Genomic DNA, 20,331 nt, shown 5'->3' with positions numbered 1-20,331 from the left:
AAGAGGATTTGTGTGGATACCATCATTACCGTACTGGTCATATGCTTTAAATGTGATAGGTGCATTGTATGAGAATACATTGCATACTGTAGATGCATTGTATTCTCAGCATTTAGTCTACTGCCCTCTGCTGGCCAGTGAAATAAAATACAAGACAAGAACAATAGTGTGTGGATATTTTTAATCAGAATTGTACAATCTAGTTGATGGTTAAATGTCAGTACTTCACAGCCACAGGGACATGCATATCAAATGCAAAAATGGCAAATCAACACCAGTAAGCCCTAGGCTAAGCTGAAACACATCGAAACATTTATATGATCGAGAAGTTGCCAGCAATCAATAACCAAAACCATCGGACATATACAGTATGTAAAAACTTATCATTTGGGGGATACATACGAATTCATTCGGTATGTCTCAGCATTTGTTTGGGTATTTAAATGTATATTCTTTGTCAGACTCCAGTCAAAATCTGTCTGAGGAGTTCCACTCGTACTTGTACTCCATGGTTTTGAGACGCATGTCATTGCATTCTTCTTCATTACCTAGACATGGGAAGGAGAAGGTTTTATTTTTACATCCAATTGTTTCTTTTTGTCATTATCCTGAATAAGCCAGTGAGTCTTCATTAGCACAACCTATAATCACCATCAGGCGCGCCTGCAGGTGTATGTCCGTACGCACTGTCAATCAAGCTACTCAACAACAGAAAATTTCCCTTGTGTGTGTGTGTATTCACACCAAATTGGCCTACCATACCTTCCCAACTATGCACAGTATCCCTTTAGCTGCATGCCATTAGGCTATTTACCATTTTGTATTACGTAAAGTAAGTGAACACGTTATCAAAACGTGTTAACGTGCACGCATTTTGTTTGAGCAGGAGAGAGAATACGCACGCAGACACGCAATAGGCTACTTGTTGTTTTCTTTTACTCGGCTATCTACAGTATGGTTATCAGCACACAATGTTGAGCTAATTCACTAACTCAATACTCATCATGGATATCACAAGTTTAAACAACGAAAACAGAAAGGATGGAGGCAGCAAAGCTAAGAGTTATTCCAGATGGGCAAGAACAAGGTAGGCAATTGGTGTGCTTGTCAGAACGTTAGACTGCACTAAAGCCAGACGTCACGTTACGCTAGAACAAATGGATGTGCGTACTGTAGCAGGTAGACCTTCTCTGCCTGCTATTTCCCCATAGCACCTGGAAGTGCTAATGAAGGGGGCGGGGCATAGGCATTTGATCAATCTGGCACCACTGGAGTCCTTCTTAAGAGGGGCAGCAGCCAGTAGCAATGTAGACTCCACTGGTGTAGCCCCTGTCTGTGCTACCGTCAGGTATGCTGTCTCCCCATAGACATTTGTGGTTTTATGTTATGTATATTGTGGTGTGTTCTTTGTTTAATCTTCTGTGTTCTGTTCTTTTTAGGCAGCACAGTCATGCTGATGGGGAACATGGGTCGCTTGCTGTCTTGTCTTGGTTTTGCTTTGGTTATTTTATGTTTGGTTTTTGTGTTGCCTGTCTTGTCCTTCTGTTTGTAACTTTTATGTTTATTTAGTAGGGAGGTGGCTCTGAGGGGGCTACTCTGAGCATACGCGGTGGTGTTGTGTATTGCTTATCGCTTTGCAGTGTGCCTTTGCTGTGTAATAGGTGAGCTTTTCTTAATGCTTGCATGTAAAATATTTGTGTGGACGTCCATAGTTGCCACCCTCAGATCCCCACCCGCTTGTGTATTAATAAATCCTTTGTTTTCCTGGAATCATGTCTCCATGGTGTAATTACTTGAACCTGAAAGAGCGTCGTCTCGGCTTAGAGGTAATGATCTCTTAAAGATTCCTGATGCACTAGGCCTCAGGGTGGCGTAGTCAGGCTACTGTGATTGGCCCCTTGGCCCTTCCAAAGTATTACCCTGTTACAGTACCATAGCATTAATTCCTGCAGGCGCCCCTGATCACCATGAAATGCAAAGTCATGGGACTATATGAGTTTTCTTGAACGTACCATTGTTTCTAAGGTGACACACATCCACTGAGTTGTATATGCTCAATATAGCTCCATGTGAAGTACACAATATATTGAGAGACTACAGTCTGAAGCCAGTTGATTAATAGCATGTTACCTGTATAATGTAGAGAGCGCAGACATGCAATCCTACTATTTACCCGTTTCAGGCCTATAGATAGATAGATCCCGAGGGAAATTTTCGAATGAAATTGAAGGATGCTACCAGACTAGCCTGGCTAGCGCCACCACTTCTCAATGAGACGTGGTCTGGAAACCAAACGTTCATTTTCTCGTATTTGAAAAAAATGCCCAGATCCGTTTATTGGGTGCCAATGGATGTCTATCAAAATGCATCTGTGCATAGCTCATCATCGTCTTGCTTTCCCCCCTGTTCTGTGATTGGTTCCCTATCTCAGGCGGAAATTTGCTCCATGGTCTCCAGGCTGCCTTAGCAGCATGAATCAAATCGCGCGCAAGGCAGCATGGGAACACCCAGGCTACTACCAGACATTTCTCATAATCCTCCATTTGAAGTGTGCACACTGAAATCTTAATTTGAAGGGTCTTGTAGTCTTAGGGACATTCCACGGAAAATTGACCTTTTTGTCACATCCATAACGCCAGTGAAATGCCTTGGCATTTGAATGATGTGAATGATAACATTCATTGTTTGTGCATTTTTTCTCATGTACATTCTTCAGCCAAAAATAGCAAATGCTGAAATTTCATGTAATCATTCACATCATACCATACCATCACATTTTATTGGCGTTATATGGATGTTACAAAAAAACGTAATTTTCCATGGAATTGCCCCTTAACACTTTTTAAAATCCTTCTAGCCTAAAACAGAATTTGGACGCCCCATGTAGGGATGCAAAATTGAGGGGTAGTGGTAGGGCGAAGAGCAGAAAAGGTATCAAGCACATTCTAATTGTCTAATATCAGGCACATTAGGAAGTATTTCACAACAACTTACTTGCAGAGGCATGTTGCAGAGGGTGTTGTGTTGAGATGGTCTCATAGACATCATCTGTAATGCCTACAAAGATAGATTTGTCAGACTAGTACTTGTGAAACAAGTGATCATATTTATCTGACCTTAAAGGTATTTCAGATGCCTGACCTGCTTGCAGTAGTATACCCTCTGACTGGGCCCCATCACTTCCTGTAGGCTGACTCTGATCCTGGGTAGATCCATGTATGGTACTTTCCTGCTTTTGACCACTAGAGGGTGACACAGATCTGTAAAAGTTCATGAACACAATTAAAAAAACTTGTATTTAATTGAAATGGATAGGTTTGTATGGTGCTATATCAATGTCAGAACTGAAAGATGTAAAATATGAATCTGTGAATTTTAACATTTCATGCACGTAATAACCATGTGCATGATCAAACTGTCTGCCATTTTATTATTTTCTTTTCAATCAATTTGATAATTTTCCTTGCAAGCAAAGTGGATTACCTCAGGTTCTTTTTCTATGTGAATGACAATTGTGTGCCCCAGCTTTTGACATCTGGATGCTTGGGGGTGGGCACTTGGTTTCTGTCAGCAAATACTCTACCATATACTCTCCTGGTTTTGTAACCAGGCTGCACACTATGAAATAATTCTCTAGAAAACATATATGGCGGACAAAGAGGAACAAAGTCAGGTTGGCTGAAAGAGAAATATGATTTATCGATCTTATATTAATGATTTGATCTAAAACACTTTGATGAGCATGTACACTACCGGTCAAAAGCTTGGGGTCACTTAGACATTTCCATTCCACTCCAGAATACCAGCTGTGTTGTTTCTTTAATCAGAACAGTTTTCAGATTACATTATGTGCTTACATAATTGCAAAAGGGTTCTCCAATGTTTTCTCAGTTAGCCTTTTAAAATGATATCAGATTAGTAAACTGAATAAGCCTTTTGAACATTAGATGAATGATTGCTGGTAATGGACATTGTAGGTATTGCATTGAAGATCAGCCATTTCTTTCTACAACAGTCAAGAACAATTTTGCAATTATGTAAGCATAATGTAATCTGAAAACTGCTGCCTTGATTAAAAAAACAATGTAACCGATCACAGCTGGTATTCTGTCTATAATGGAATAGCATGGAAATTTCTAAGTGACCACAAACTTTTGACCAGTACATTAGTACACTGATTTCATGGGCCCATTTCAGTTGCCAGTCTTTCTCTAGTTTTGACACTGATGTCAAACCATATGTCAAATATATTATATTATCTGTCTCCATGCCCGTATCTACTATTGAGGACATCGAGTTCATGTCCTCTGTATTTCTTTTTGCTCAGGTTTCGTTTCATCTATTAAGTGAAAATAGGCAAGACAAATATCACTGCAGACGCAGCATCACGTGACACATAGTTGCAGCTGCAATCTGATTTCTCAAAAAGGAGAGCACAGTAACGTGGAAATAGCAGAGTTTGAGGCTGCGGAATTAGGCTACCAATATGGTCCAATTGAAAAAGTTACCAGTAAGCTTTGAAGTAACAAAATGACCAGTATAGTGCAATTGAAGAAGTGTACACACAGACACAGACACAGACACAGACACAGACACAGACACAGACACACACACACTGTAATTAATTTATATGGGTCTATAGCTAGCCTATAGTAGACTAAGTCCTATTGGTTACAGTTAAACAGTTCACATCCTCCATTATCAGGGACGGATAACTGAATCTGAAGTCTCAATCTGTCCATTTCTTTCCAGAAAACTCACCAGAAGTCATCATTTTATTTGTTATTTTTTTCTAAATTAATTTTATTTTTCTCAAAATTAATTAATTTTCTCAGTTTTTGAAAACCCTGGCAACGACCCTGTCTATCTCAGAAATGGCCATAGGGAATGTTCACTTACGATTGTGTTGTTTGTGTACCCATACCTGCAGAGAGACATGAAACCAGCGACCAACATAAACTTTGAGCTCAGTTTTACTTAAATAAAATATTTCACCTCACTTAGAGATGGACACTTTAGCTTGGCTTTCTTTTACTGCAGCGGCTGGGTGTTTAAAGTGCTCTTACCATTTGGCTTTTTGAAGCGATGGATCAGAAGCAGTATTATTATGAAGCCAAAGATGATCACCAGTCCAACAACTAGGCCCACAATTACCAGCAAAAATAATCCAGAATGTGGAGCCGACACTGTTAGGACAAGTGAGCAGAGATGTAAAAATCCGGCTTCGGAAAGTAACGGTCCTGCCATGTATTGATTCTACCTGTGTGCTTAACACAGGTGATTTCACTAATTAGCTGATCTACCTGGCTTAAGAGTTGTGATAATTAAAATCAGCTGATTAAATAAATGGTTGGAACAAAAATGTGGCAAGGCTTTTACTTTATGAAACTGGACTTTTATACCTCTGCAAGTGAGATACAATTTCTGGTGAATTGTGAGTTTTTGGCATTTATTTTTGCTTCTGTAGGTATTTGAGATTTACCCTTTACTGTGACCCAACTCTCTGGTGACTCTCCTCTCTCTGGGTTCCTGCACTTATAGAGGCCTTCATGTGACTTTGAGACTGCAGGGATGGTCATCTCTCCTGTGGTGGAGGTCTGCAGGAGTGTCCCATCTTTATAGAAGTCAGCACTGATGTTTGATGGCTGGTAGCGATATCTACAGCGCAGGGTCAGAGGATCTCCCTCAGTCACAGGATGGACAGGACTCTCTAGGATCACATCACCATCTGTACAGCACAATGGTGACACAAGACCTTGTCACATTGTAGAGCACATATATAAAGGAAATTTAGTATTCACTTCTATTATCATTGGTTCAGTAATCAGCAATCATTGGTGGGGTAGTGCCTAAGGAACAGCACTAACAAGGGCTAGCCAGGACTCTAGCAGCACTTGACCACCAACAAGAAGCACAATAGTGGCATACAAGATCCAATTATTTATACTATCCAGTATCACATAACCAGCTTCATAGTACACAACAGTAAAATAACAGATTACATTTTTACAACAAGTTACAGGAGGCAATGTGTACAAAACATAGGAAGGTAAACTATCAACATCATTACCATTAAATGACTTTCACATACATACAATACCAATGTATACAATATTGAAATTGTTATATATTTTTTGAGGGCCTAATGTGTTCTAAAGGTTTGAAATCATAAACATTTTGGAAACCAATTAAATCATATCTGATTGTACTCACTGTGCACGGTGATGTTGACAGGGTTACTCTGCTCTCCACACTCAGACTGACACCAGTACACTCCACTGTCTGATGGAGATGCTGAGCTGATGCTGCAGCTGAATCCAGTTTCTGATCTCCAGTCAGTAGGACACATTTCACGCAACATTCGATTTGAGAGCCATCTCAGTGTCCATCCAGTTGAGTTCCCGCTCCCCTCACAGCTCAGAGAGAGAGACTCATGAGTAAAATGTTGATTTTCTTTGGGATGTACAACCAGAGACGCTTGAGGCGAAAGACCTGCAAATAAATAGTTCAATAAGAGGTATGTGTCAAAAACTCTTTGCAAGACCATGTGCAGAGTAAGAGCTGAGCTCCGAGATCAAAACACATCCACAAAGCCACTGTAAAGAGTTAACTCACCTGTGACCCAGAGAGGCTGAAGTTGGCTGAACTCTGTGTGATAGGCTGGCTCTCCTCTCTCTGCTCTGCACACATAAACCCCTGTGTGTCTAAGAGCAGCAGGGCTGAGAGTGTAGGAGCCTCCAGCTCCTCTGATGCTGTCTGACACCAGCCTCTATAGAATATCCTCTGTTTTCATGTATGATATATGTCAACTCAGGCCTGTAGGAGGCAGTCTTGTACCAGTGGAATCTCCAGCCTGTAGTGGAGCCTTTGACCTCACAGCTCAGAGTCACTGAGTCTCCTTCAGTCAGCCAGGTCTGTGGAGGTCCTCTAAGAACTGTCTTTGTTTTTTCTGTTAAGACAATGCCAGTTTAAAAAGGAATGAAAAGTGATTTTATCAGATTTGTGATGCTTTAGACCAAAGTCTAGAGTGTCATAGCTCTTCCTGGTTTGGAACAGCATGTGGAATAAAATAGGAGGGCCTTCCCGCCTAGAAGGGCCTATAACACATTGTATAAGCATACAGGCCTGTATCACAATTGTCAACGCCAAATTGCACCACCAAATTTTACATGTAGACACTCAATTCTATTCAAAACAATACACAATAATGGGTGCTTTGTAAAGCTAACCATATCCTGGGTATTAAAACCACTAAAACCAAAACACACCCCCTGACTAATTTTGCCAAAGTGTTCTTAGCAAGTAAGAGAGTGTCATTCTAAATAATTTGAACTAAATAAAACACATTCACCATCCCTTTACTAAATGATTGTCAATACTGAATGAATTTTCAATCAGGGCATGCAAAATGAGACAATTTAGTTCACATAGTGGAAAATGTCTTTCCTCCTCCTAAATCCCAAATCCTCTGAGGACAAATAAAGAGCACAAGAATAAATGTTGATTTTAAATTATACTTAACAATACAAAACAACCAAGAGCCCTTTCAGTAGATTAAATCAAGAAATAGGAGAATTTAGTGTAAATCACGTATGTGGAAATTAAGTGCAATATCTAGTAGATATAGGTGAGATCTCATTTCTACTATTCCATTCCTGAGGGATGTTCTGAAAGGTGAACTCTGCACTGACAGATAATGAACTATAACTGAGATCGAGGGTAATCTATACAGTCTACAGTAGAAGATGCACAACTGATTAACCACAGGAAAAGCCCATTGTATATTTGATTTTTACCCTTTACTGTGGGTCCAGCTCTCTGGTGACTCTCCTCTCTGGGTTCCTGCACTTATAGAGGCCTTCATGTGACTTTGAAACTGCAGGGATGGTCATCTCTCCTGTGGTGGAGGTCTGCAGGAGTGTCCCATCTTTATAGAAGTCAGCACTGATGTTTGATGGCTGGTAGCGATATCTACAGCGCAGAGTCAGAGGATCTCCCTCAGCCACAGGGATGGACAGGACTCTCCAGAATCACAATACCATCTGTACAGCACAATGGGGGTCTTTGGACATTGTCATACTGTCACATTGTCACATTTAGCAATTGCTTAATTTCTCACCGGTTCAGAAAAAATGAGTGGTACTTGTTGTAGTGCCTAAGGAACAGGGCTAGTGCTAGCCAGGACTATCTAGAAGCACATGACCAACTTTTATAGAACAGAACAGTGACATTACATTATTAGTTACATTATCACATGAGGCAATATGACTAAATATCATCACTGCATCACTGTTAAATAATGATGGGCAATTTCAACAGAGTTAAGAAGGAATAACATTAAAACAAATTACTTTAAATAAATATACAAATCCAATGTATACAGTATCTACATTTCATTGTATACATTTTGAGGACATTTTTGTCTTTTTGAGGAAAAAATGAAATGTTCTAAAGGTTTGAAATCATAAACATTTTGGAAAAAAATTAAATCATATCTGATTGTACTCACTGTGCATTGTGATGTTGACAGGGGTTACTCTGCTCTCCACACTCAGACTGACACCAGTACACTCCACTGTCTGATGGAGATGCTGAGCTGATGCTGCAGCTGAATCCAGTTTCTGAGATCCAGTCAGTAGGACACATTTCACGCCCATTCGATTTGAGAACCATCTCAGTGTCCATCCAGTTGAGTTCCCGCTCCCCTCACAGCTCAGAGAGAGAAACTCATATGTAAAATGTTGATTTTCTTTGGGATGTACAACCAGAGAAGCTTTGAGGTGAAAGACCTGCAAATAAATAATTCAATAAGAGGGTATATGACAAAACTCTTTGCAAGACCATGTGCAGAAAAAAGAGCAAAAGCAGATCAAACACATCCACAAAGCCACTGAACTTACCTGAGACCCAGAGAGGTTGTTTTTTCTGATGCTTTTAGACCAAGTCTAGAGTGTCATAGCTCTTCCTGGTTTGGAACAGCATGTGGAATAAATAGGAGGGCCTTCCCGTCTAGAAGGGCCTATAACACATTGTATAAGCATACAGGCCTGTATCACAATTGTCAACGCTCAAATTGCACCACCAAATTTTACATGTAGACACTCAATTCTATTCAAAACAATACACAATACGGTGCTTTATAAAGCTAACCATATCCGTACTAAAACCACTAAAAACCAAAACACACCCCTGACTAATTTTGCCAGTGTTCTTAGCAAGTAAGAGAGTGTCATTCTAAATAATTTGAACTAAATAAAACACATTCACCATCCTTTACTAAATGATTGTCATCACTGAATGAATTTTCAATCAGGGCATGCAAAATGAGACAATTTAGTTCACATAGTGGAAAAATGTCTTTCCTCCTAAATCCCAAATCCCTCTGAGGACAAATAAAGAGCACAAGAATAAATGTTGATTTTAAATTATACTTTAACAATACAAACAATCCAAGAGCCCTTTCTCAGTAGATTAAATCAAGAAATAGGAGAATTTAGTGTAAATCACGTATGTGAAATTAAGTGCAATATCTAGAAGATATAGGTGAGATCTCATTTATAATATTCCATTCCTGAGGGATGTTCTGAAAGGTGAACTCTGCACTGACAGATAATGAAACTATAACTGAGATCGAGGGTAATCTATACAGTCTACAGTAGAAGATGCATGTGTTGATTAACCACAGGAAAAGCCCATTGTGGTATTTGATTTTTACCCTTTACTGTGGTCCAGCTCTCTGGTGACTCTCCTCTCTCTGGGTTCCTGCACTTATAGAGGCCTTCATGTGACTTTGAAACTGCAGGGATGGTCATCTCTCCTGTGGTGGAGGTCTGCAGGAGTGTCCCATCTTTATAGAAGTCAGCACTGATGTTTGATGGCTGGTAGCGATATCTACAGCGCAGAGTCAGAGGATCTCCCTCAGCCACAGGATGGGCAGGACTCTCCAGAATCACAATACCATCTGTACAGCACAATGGGGTCTTAAGACATTGTCATACTGTCACATTGTCACATTTAGCAATTGCTTAATTTCTCACCGGCCTCAGAAAATGAGTGGTACTTGTTGTAGTGCCTAAGGAACAGGGCTAGTGCTAGCCAGGACTATCTAGAAGCACATGACCAACTTTATAGTACAGAACAGTGACATTACATTATTAGTTACATTATCACATGAGGCAATATGACTAAATATCATCACTGCATCACTGCTTAATTTATGATGGGCAATGTCAACAGAGCTTAAGAAGGAATACCATTAAATCAAATTACTTATATAAATATACAAATCCAATGTATACAGTATTCACATTTCATTATACATTTTTGAGGACATTTTTTGTCTTTAAAGGAAAAAAAAAGAAAATCTTCTGAATCATTAAAATCATACAAATTTTGCAGAAAAATAAATCATGTCTGATTACACTCACCGTGCATTGTGATGTTGACAGGATTACTCTGATCTCCAGACTCAGACTGACACCAGTACACTCCACTGTGTGATCGAAGTGCTGATCTGATGCTGCACCTGAATCCTGCCTCTGAGATCCATTTAAAGGGGCACGATTCTCGCTCCGTCATTCTCGAGAACCATCTCAGTCTCCATCCAGTAGAGTTCCCACTCCCCTCACAGCTCAGGGAGAGAAACTGATATGTAAAATGTTGATTTGTATTGGGACGTCCAACCAGAGAAGCTGGAGGTGAAAGACCTAAACATCTGACCTCTGATGCTGTCTGACACCAGCTCTATAGAATATCCTCTGTTTTCATGTATGATATATGTCAACTCAGGCCTGTAGGAGGCAGTCTTGTACCAGTGGAATCTCCAGCCTGTAGTGGAGCCTTTGACCTCACAGCTCAGAGTCACTGAGTCTCCTTCAGTCAGCCAGGTCTGTGGAGGTCCTCTAAGAACTGTCTTTGTTTTTTCTGTTAAGACAATGCCAGTTTAAAAAGGAATGAAAAGTGATTTTTATCAGATTTGTGATGCTTTTAGACCAAGTCAAGAGTGTCATAGCTCTTCCTGGTTTGGAACAGCATGTGGAATAAATAGGAGGGCCTTCCCGTCTAGAAGGGCCTATAACACATTGTATAAGCATACAGGCCTGTATCACAATTGTCAACGCTCAAATTGCACCACCAAATTGTACATGTAGACACTCAATTCTATTCAAAACAATACACAATACGGTGCTTTGTAAAGCTAACCATATCCATAGAGAGTGTAGGAGCCTCCAGCTCCTCTGATGCTGTCTGAGAGCATCTCTACTGAATATGCTCTGTTTTCATGAGTGATATATGTCAACTCAGGCCTGTAGAGGGCAATCTTATACCAGTGGAATCTCCAGCCTGTAGTGGAGCCTCTAACCTCACAGCACAGAGTCACTGAGTCTCCTTCAGTCAGCCAGGTCTGTGGAGGTCCTCTAAGAACTGGATTTGGTTTTTCTACGTGTGATTAAAATAAAAAAAAGTATTTTTATTTATTTAAATATATAGACCATATCTCAATGAAGAAATTATTTTAAAGGTATACTATACAGGTGCAGGTATTTTTGCTGCCTGTAGAGCTCCCCATAGAGTTACGATATATTTATATTTTACTCTGCCGTTATAAAAAGCTTACTTTTCGTGGCTTGTTCCCCCTGTACACATGAAATGCTTTTGTTGTGGAGGTGGAGGTGAAGGATTAATAACAGACAAAAACTATCTCCATAGAGCTATATCTACTGACAAGGAAATGTTTCACGATTCTCGTGAGGTGTCTTCGGGCAGAATGGCAGGAGATTGGGATCTTATATGTAGACACAACACAATGACTCAAGACTCTGACATATTACCATACTTGTCCACAAGTAATATTTCAATATTTCCAATGTTGACTTACCATGATATGTCATTTCAGTAGATTGACTTGTAGATGATGTCTGGGGACGGTCCTCTCTCTGTCCAGAGCACTGGTACTGACCAGCCTCTTGTGGGAGTGTGATGGTGATGGTCTCCCTGTTCCCGTCTGGAACTGGTCTGTTGTCTCTGAACCAGGAATACTGTTGCCAGTCTGAGTACTTTGCTATGTCACACCTCAGAGTAACTAACTCTCCAGAGTAAAAAGGACTCTGGGGTGACACCACCACCACTCTGGCTGTAGGGGGAGCTGTAGGAGAAGAATAAACAAAATGCAACCAAATCTGAATAGCGATGTGATGCGTTGAATATTTTGGTACTATCCAACAACACGGTTATCATAACCACTATCTAACTATCCAACATTTGCATGTTAGGTTTAAGATAGCTTATGGTAGATAGCATAACAATGGTGAAGGATTTGTCCAGTTTATGTATTAAACAAGGGCCCCTACTAAAGGGGACTGTGTAATACCTTTTAGGCGCACCACATTTGGACAAACTGTTTTGTCAGTAAAGGGAAATAAATATTAGAATAGCCTGCACCCCACAATAAGGGACTGTCCCTCATACATTCATTTTAAAAATCATTTAAAATTCTGGCTTTTAGAAACCCAAAGCTGTCTCACATATTTCACTATCACATGTTCTGTTGTATTTAGTCTTGACTGTTGTTGTTAGTGTTTGTCTTGCCTCTCAAACTATGAGGGTGTTGTATGCTTGTTACTTGGGGCGCAGTCGTGGCCTACTGGTTAGGGCTTTGGGCTTGTAACCGGAGGGTTGATCCCCGACCAGTAGGAACGGCTGAAGTGCCCTTGAGCGACATAACCTTGAGCAAGGCACCTAACCCCTCACTGCTTTCCGAGCGCCGCTGTAGCAGGCAGCTCACTGCGTCGGGATTAGTGTGTGCTTCACCTCACTGTGTGTTCACTATGTGCTGAGTGTGTTTCACTAATTCACGGATTGGGATAAATGCAGAGACCAAATTTTCCGCACACGATCAAAAGAGTATATATGTATATATATATATATATATATATATATATATATATATATATATATATATATATATATATATACACTTTATACAATCCATGGAGTATATACATATATATACACATATATACTTTATGTTATTATGTTTGTTTATGTATTTGCCTAAGGACAATAGATGAAAATTAGCTACTGTATATGGTGCTAACTCTAGCATATTTACATTGTGTACAGATATCCATTAATATGCACTGTCCCTATCTAAATAAACAATTCAATAATACAAAAAAATACAATCTATGCCTGAAACATATTGCATTTATTTCTAAGAATCTAAAATATGGTGATTATTGGAAAAAGAAAACACCCAACACACAGCACTGTTTTCTGCTTCCACTGATAGATTTAAGAAGGCAAAGTACCTCTCAACTCACCAAGATACTCACCTTTTGTTTGTTCAGTGATAACACATGAACTGAGGGCTGAGAGAGAGAGAGAGAGAGAGAGAAAAAAAGTCAATACACAACAAACCCAGGGCACTGCTACACTGGGCGTACTTGGTGAACACCACCGCGTAACTTCCATGCTCATGTTTATAGTGCAACCGGAAAGTTTTCAGACCCTTTCAAGTTTTCCACATTTTTTTTTGTTTCAGACTTCAATTCATCTTAAAATGGATTCAATTCAGTTTTTTTTTCAATTTATCAATCTACACACAATACTCCAACATTTTAAAAAAGTAGGTTTCGAGTGTTTTGTAAAATTATAAAAAATAAAAGACTGAGATATTTCCTTGACATAAGTATTCAGACCCTTCATTATGACACTTGCAATTGAGCTCTGGTGCATCCTACTTCTATCAATGGTCCTTGAGATGCTTCTATGATGATCTATATATATATATATATATATATATATATATATATAGATGGATGGATAGATGTCCCACTTACATATCAGCAGAAACACTTGACTGGCCCCCATGCTGTCCTTACTCTCCATCTCTCTCTGTTTCTGAGTTGTTGTGTGCTTATGCACCACATGGTTACATTATAAATGAGCCCTTTGTGTGTGTGTGTGTGTGTGTGTGTGTGTGTGCATATACTCTTTTTTTTGTTCTCAAGCATTGCATTGCTGACTAGTTTAAGTAGAGAATGTATTTCTGTTTTTTTAGTGTTGCTATGTTACCATCTCTGTGAGTGCAGAGATATTTGCAGACAGTTCAGTTTTCATTTCACACCTTTGTCATATGTATACTTAATCCAGTCACATGATCTGCTTCTTTTGTCAACTTCTTTTTTTTCTTTTGTCTATCAACCTCAACAATCTGTAATACTGTTTTGTAAATAACCACTAGCCGGTGACAAAGCAGAGAGCATACAGATTTTCCAGGAGTTTGCAATTTCAATGGACCAGATTTAAACAAAAATAGACGTTTAGAAGTATAGTATGGAGAGGCTGTGAGAGAACCAGAAATTCTGTCATACCCAACAATTGCATATAGAGAAGGACTGAATAAAACTTCACCAAAATTATCTGAGACTATCTTGTTCTTCTGTTGTTTACCACTCTGACCTCCAGTTTTTCAGCACAAGCCAAGATCTCACTGGTACGTCTTTGAAACAGGATGTGTTTGTGGTTATGTTGTGCGAGGCTGCGTTCGCTCCTCTAGTGAGCAAATGCAGCTATTTTGAGTTTTCTTTTTCCTGTGTCACATCCTCACTCTGCAGCAACTCACTTAAACACTCAGTCATTAGACCCACTAAAAACACTAACATACCACTTGCATTAAGCTCAAGAAGTTAGTATTTTTGTAATGGATTTTTGTGGGAACAAAAATACTGTAATATACTGTAAATGTGATTTGTTACATTCTGACCTCTACTGGCCAGATAATGTTCAAAATAATGCATCACATACAGTACACTTCCCTGTGGAGAAGTATAATTGTTTTCAGCCATACTGCCAGAGGCAAAATGGCTTCTAATTAACCGTGTATGGCAATAAACCATGTACAGTATGTATACCATGAATGTAAACACATGTTCATGTCATTGTTTTAGTCCTAGGGACATTCTGGTTTCAGGTTCTATATAGCAACTTCGCTTCACATCATGAGGTTCTTTGTCTCCGCATTGTCCATTAATTATGTGTATCAGGATACCTCTTCCATCCTGTAGTGCAACTCCCAGGGATGAGGGAGGAATTATAAGCAACTAACGATGAACAAGTGACTAATGACTAAAGATAGCTGCATCAGTGGCAGAATCTGCATTCAAGTGAACGTAATTATAAGGCTGGACTTTGCATACCTAAATCAGTAGAAAGATGTTTATATTGACAAAAGGCTGTGTACTCGCTGTGGCCCTGTTTATGCATATGTTTGAAGTGAAAAGTCACTGTTTTTTCTACTGTGCCTCTTCACATTCTCTCCTTAGGTTCATGAAGAGAGGCCTAAACTCTTTAGAACAAATTTAGACATCTTTAGAACAAATTTAGAATGTGTTTGTTGAATGGGAAATGACAACATATTCTTGTTTGGTATAATTTGAATGGCCTCAATGTAATGTTAAGGTACTATGCATTTCTGGAACTTGGGGCAAATAGCCCTGCTTTGTGGGGACACTCCCTGTACTTTCTGTTTCCATGACAAGCAAATTCCCCCGATGGTTTAAGGCCTCCAGATGAAAATAGTGTCTCGGTGTGAATTCATATTTGGTATGTAACTTAAGAATGTCTTTGTTTTGGTTGGATATTTAAGGAAGTAAGAAAGATGTCTCCTCTCTTCTCTTTGTTCTGGACTCTGCTCTCTGCTCTGCCTGCACAGGAGGCCATTCTTTCTCTGGCCTCTCTCCCTCTATCTCTCTTTTTTTTTTTTTCTTTCTTTCTCTCTTTTGGATTTATTTGTTATTCATTTATGCATTATTGGTTTATCAGATGGATTTGACATCTAACTTGTTTTATTCCATTAAGTTTACTTTGTTCAACTGGAATCTAACTTGTTTGTAGTGTATTTGCCCATCTGATTTAACCTTGCATTTGTGATATCGGTTACATTTAAGTTTATAGTTTACTGGTTAATAAATTGTTAATTCACCATTCATACTGTATATCTCTTCTTGTATATCATTCCACTAATCTGCTTTAGCTGATAAACTATTTGGCAATATTTGAGGTACATTTATCAATATTATGGAGTCAAATTAATCACAATATTTACCACTGCTGTACTGTTCTGACCCTAAATGTTCAAGACTCGCTAAAACCTTTGCAGCCAATGCAATTATCTTCCTGAGGTGCGTCTTGCGTCATCTAACATAACTTATGGTCGCCATTAGGGGTGTAAAGATTAACCGATACGTATCGGTATCCGTTTTTAACGTGTAAGATACGGCTACATCGCTACGTGAAGCCCCGTATCGGAAAAAACTGAAATGAACCGGTCGTTATATCGATTTACTTGTTATGAATCGGTTAACAACGTTTTCTGCTCGCTCAGACTCTCATTTACGTTCCAAGCAGCGCGTTCATCCCACTTCCGGTTTTGAAACTATACGTGGTACGGAATTGTGGGTAATGCAGTTCGTTTTTGGTTACATTCATTGCCCAAAGTTGTCAAATGACCTCATTACCCATACATCTACTGCAACTTAAGCATGTGACAACTTGCACTCGGTCGGCTTTTGTTTTTCGAAATCCAGCACGAAATTAAACACTTATAGCATTCCTAAACAGCAACGATAGTCTGCAGAGTAGCCTTACCTTTGGTGAAGGGATTTCCTTAATGTTAAATAATAATTTGGCCCTTGCTGCTAAAACAATGCACAAATTATTAGCCAATGATTTTGTTAATATTCACTCAGACTTGTGGCATTATAGGTTTCTGCATTAGGTCTACTGTTGGAACATAATAAGTCCAGAGAGTTCATTGATTTGTAGGCCTATTTTATTCTTGTAGGGTAGGCTAGGCTATATGAGAAAAGGCCAAGAGTTTCTTAAGCACTTTTATTTTGGTATTGTCTTACCTCAACAAGGCTACAGCTCCATGAAAATAATCAGATATAACTCTATAAAATCTGTGAAAGATCTATAAAGTCTATAAAAATGTATTTTTATGTTGTATTTGGCTGCTGTGTTTGACTGAAATGTAGACTATTCTTTTTTAATTTCAATACAGTATATGAAACAAACCTCAGTTTAGATAATCATATTCACACATTTGTTTTGCCTAATTGACAACCATGACCATGATAATTGATAATATAAAATTAATGTGCACCCTGAGCAAATGATAAAAAATCTTTCAGAATGCTTTCCATTCTTGAACTGCATCGAATCGCATCGCATCAAATCGTACTGAATCGTTTTTTATAAACATGTATCTTTTCTTGTATCGAATCGTGCCCATGTATCTAGATGCAAATCGTATCGTCTTTTACATGAGAGATTTACACCCCTAGTCGCCATCAGTGATTCTGCGGCAGTCTCTGTAAGCATTCTGCCAAAATGTTGTCAAATATTGTCCATAACCCTAATTAGACCAAACCATTGCCCTGTTAAACTATTGGCATATCTAATGTAACCTACAAATGAGAAGGCATTTCACATAAATTAAAATTACAAATGTTTAATATGTAAATGCTATTCACATCATTTCTTTTTTTAAATAAAAGTTGGTACAGTACAAGTAGATAATAATAAAACACTTAATTTGTCTAGCACTTTAAGACACTCAAAGATACTCAAAAATAAACTACTACACTTTTTTTATTTTTTAAATTCTGATGACAGGATTCTGGCCAAATTGAAATCAATTGCAAAACGTAAACTATTATGCCACAAAATATCTAATTAAATTGTCTTAACTTGAATCAACACCGTTCTACTATTAGACTGATCTGATAAAAAAACTTGCACAATCACCATCAGGGATATGTTGTTATACTGGGACAGCTGAGGCAAAACATCACATTTTGTGCTTGGATTTCGACACAGTCAGTCAGGCTCCATTTCTCTGGATGTCTGCTCTTGCTGTTATAGGAGCCATTACTTCATATACATATTTGCTATCTAGAGATGGGAAAAGAAAGATTCCTTCAATTAAAAAAAAAAAAAAACACATTTGTTTTTATTCAGCTATTTTTTTGTGATTGTAAATGTTAGTTAGAAAACACAGCAGTAGTTAATGGTGCTGTCATTCTTTTAAGTAACAGACATGATATATTAATTCGTTTTCAACATTCCATTGTCTTATTTTGGTTCTGTAATTAAGAGAGTTAAGACTAAGTGCGTACTCACAGGTCACTTGACATAATGACATAATTTGAGTACCCCCTAACTATGATGTGAGAAAATGTGTGAAAATATTCATCAAATAAACTCACCTCTTTGCTGAGGCACACACTTTAGGTTGAGGTTGGCATAGGTATGTGTAGTATCTATAACTGGAAGAGATTTCAGAGTTCAATATTCCACATACACGAATGCTACTATGACATGCAGTGATTACATTTGCCCTTGTATGTATGTGGTACCTCTTTTCATTGGCACATATTCTGATGCAGCCCCATTACTTCCTCCAGGCTGACTCTGGTCCGGATTCTGATTGGTGTTCTGGCATTGCTGACCCCTAGAGGGAAACAGAGTACTAGAACATCAGTTGTACCAGAAATAGATGCCATGTAGAAATAAATAATGCCTATTCTGAGAAATTAGAACATATTTTATATGGACATCTTGGCATGATAATTCATTGCAATATTACCACCCTATAAAAGTTGTTGTACCCATGCAAAAATAACTTACAGCACAGATGCCTGTGTGGCAGGTCCTGTTGTGGAACAAGAGACAACACATCAATCCTTTATGATTTACATAGAAATCAGACAACAATGTGGGCACTCTTGAGTGTTCACCTTGTGGCTTCTTTACCATACATCCAAACTGATAGTCTAAGCATGGCAGAGATGACAACCAGTCCAGTGACCACCTTCACTGCCATTGGCTCGACAGATTTGGAATTTGAGGCTGGAATTGCATGCACTGCAAAAAAAGATATCTTACTAAGTGTTATAATCTTATATTAAGATAGAAAAATATACGTTGTAAGCATTGCTTTTAGTATAAAGATACTTACTTTAAGTTTTCTTGTAAGATTATTTGACTTAAAATAAGTCAAAATCTTCTTCAATTAAGACATAAAAACAAGTAAATGTATCTGCTAGTGGAAGTAATTTTATCTTAATTTAAGACTCTGTTCTTAAATCTTTAGAAAGCTCAAAGTAAGTATCTTCATACTGAAAATAATTCTAGATACAATACTAGATTTTATCTTAATATAAGATTATAACACTTGGTAAGATATCATTTCTTGCAGTGTGTATGTCATGTTATTTTGCATGAAATCATTGAACATATGATTATTTAAGCTTTACCCTTTATGATCCAGCTCTCTGGTGACTCTCCTCTCTCTGGGTTCCTGCACTTATAGAGGCCTTCATGTGACTTTGAGACTGCAGGGATGGTCATCTCTCCTGTGGTGGAGGTCTGCAGGAGTGTCCCATCTTTATAGAAGTCAGCACTGATGTGTGATGGCTGGTCGCGATATTTACAGCGCAGAGTCAGAGGATCTCCCTCAGTCACAGGATGGACAGGACTCTCCAGGATCACATTACCAGCTATGCAGCACACAACAGTCACAATAAATCCAATTTGTATTTGATATGACAATGGAACAGAGAGCAGACACCATACATCAGTGTATATACGACTAGGTAAGAAAAAAAAAAACAAGCAAAGTTAATGTCTTCCCCCAGTAAGCTGATCTCTAAAAGAAAGCTTTACTGCATGCATTACTTCTGAAGTAACATTTTTTGAGATCATGGTAACTCCCAATGTTACCTGAATAAGCAATCAACCTCGTTCTGTAGTATAGATAGATAGATACTTTAATGATCCCAAAGGGGAAATTCAAGGTCTCAGCATACAGACATCACACACAACATGCACTTACAGCAGAAAAAGTAATATACATACAAACTCCACTGTAGAGACAGTAGAAGATAAACATGATACTAAAATACTAAATACTAAATAAAAACTAAATCAAATATCAACATGGTGCGCTTAACGATGATCAAGCATGACAGGGCAGGGACTGAGCCTGTAATTCAGTGTGCAACTGAGGATGTTCACTTTATTGTCCCTGTCAAGGGTGCCATGGTCGTGGACCCGTGAACAGACACGAGAGAGATGCAATATACCGTTGAAAGGGTGGGGATAGTAATATGGACATATAAGAGAACTAGATGTACCGCAGAGCGGTACAAAATATGACTGCCGCCCAGTCCAGCACATTTTTTCCACAAAAATAAATCATGCTGAAAGGCCTATATGATTCTAACTGTCTCACTAAATTGCATTATCCACACTCAATTCTCACTG

General features: G+C 38.7%; 2 protein-coding genes across 2 annotated transcripts in view; one reads left to right on the top strand and one right to left on the bottom strand.

The window, feature by feature from the left end:
• Positions 1-20,331, top strand: part of LOC125289084 (basement membrane-specific heparan sulfate proteoglycan core protein-like) — a 947,802-nt gene that overhangs the window by 793,765 nt on the left and 133,706 nt on the right. The gene's annotated exons all lie outside the window — the stretch shown is intronic.
• LOC125289239 (low affinity immunoglobulin gamma Fc region receptor II-c-like) lies at positions 240-12,099 on the bottom strand. Its single transcript, XM_048235987.1, has 10 exons — positions 11,879-12,099; positions 10,720-10,923; positions 6,616-6,744; positions 6,214-6,492; positions 5,483-5,728; positions 5,067-5,186; positions 4,900-4,924; positions 3,142-3,260; positions 2,995-3,057; positions 240-548 (listed from the first exon to the last, which is right to left on the bottom strand). Exons 1-10 carry the CDS (start codon positions 11,889-11,891, stop codon positions 469-471), a joined length of 1,278 nt encoding a protein of 425 aa, XP_048091944.1. The 5' UTR covers positions 11,892-12,099; the 3' UTR covers positions 240-468.

The sequence above is a fragment of the Alosa alosa genome, chromosome 24 (assembly GCF_017589495.1).
Source record: "Alosa alosa isolate M-15738 ecotype Scorff River chromosome 24, AALO_Geno_1.1, whole genome shotgun sequence".
NCBI lineage: Eukaryota > Metazoa > Chordata > Actinopteri > Clupeiformes > Clupeidae > Alosa > Alosa alosa.
This window is presented reverse-complemented; position numbering and strand designations above follow the sequence as displayed.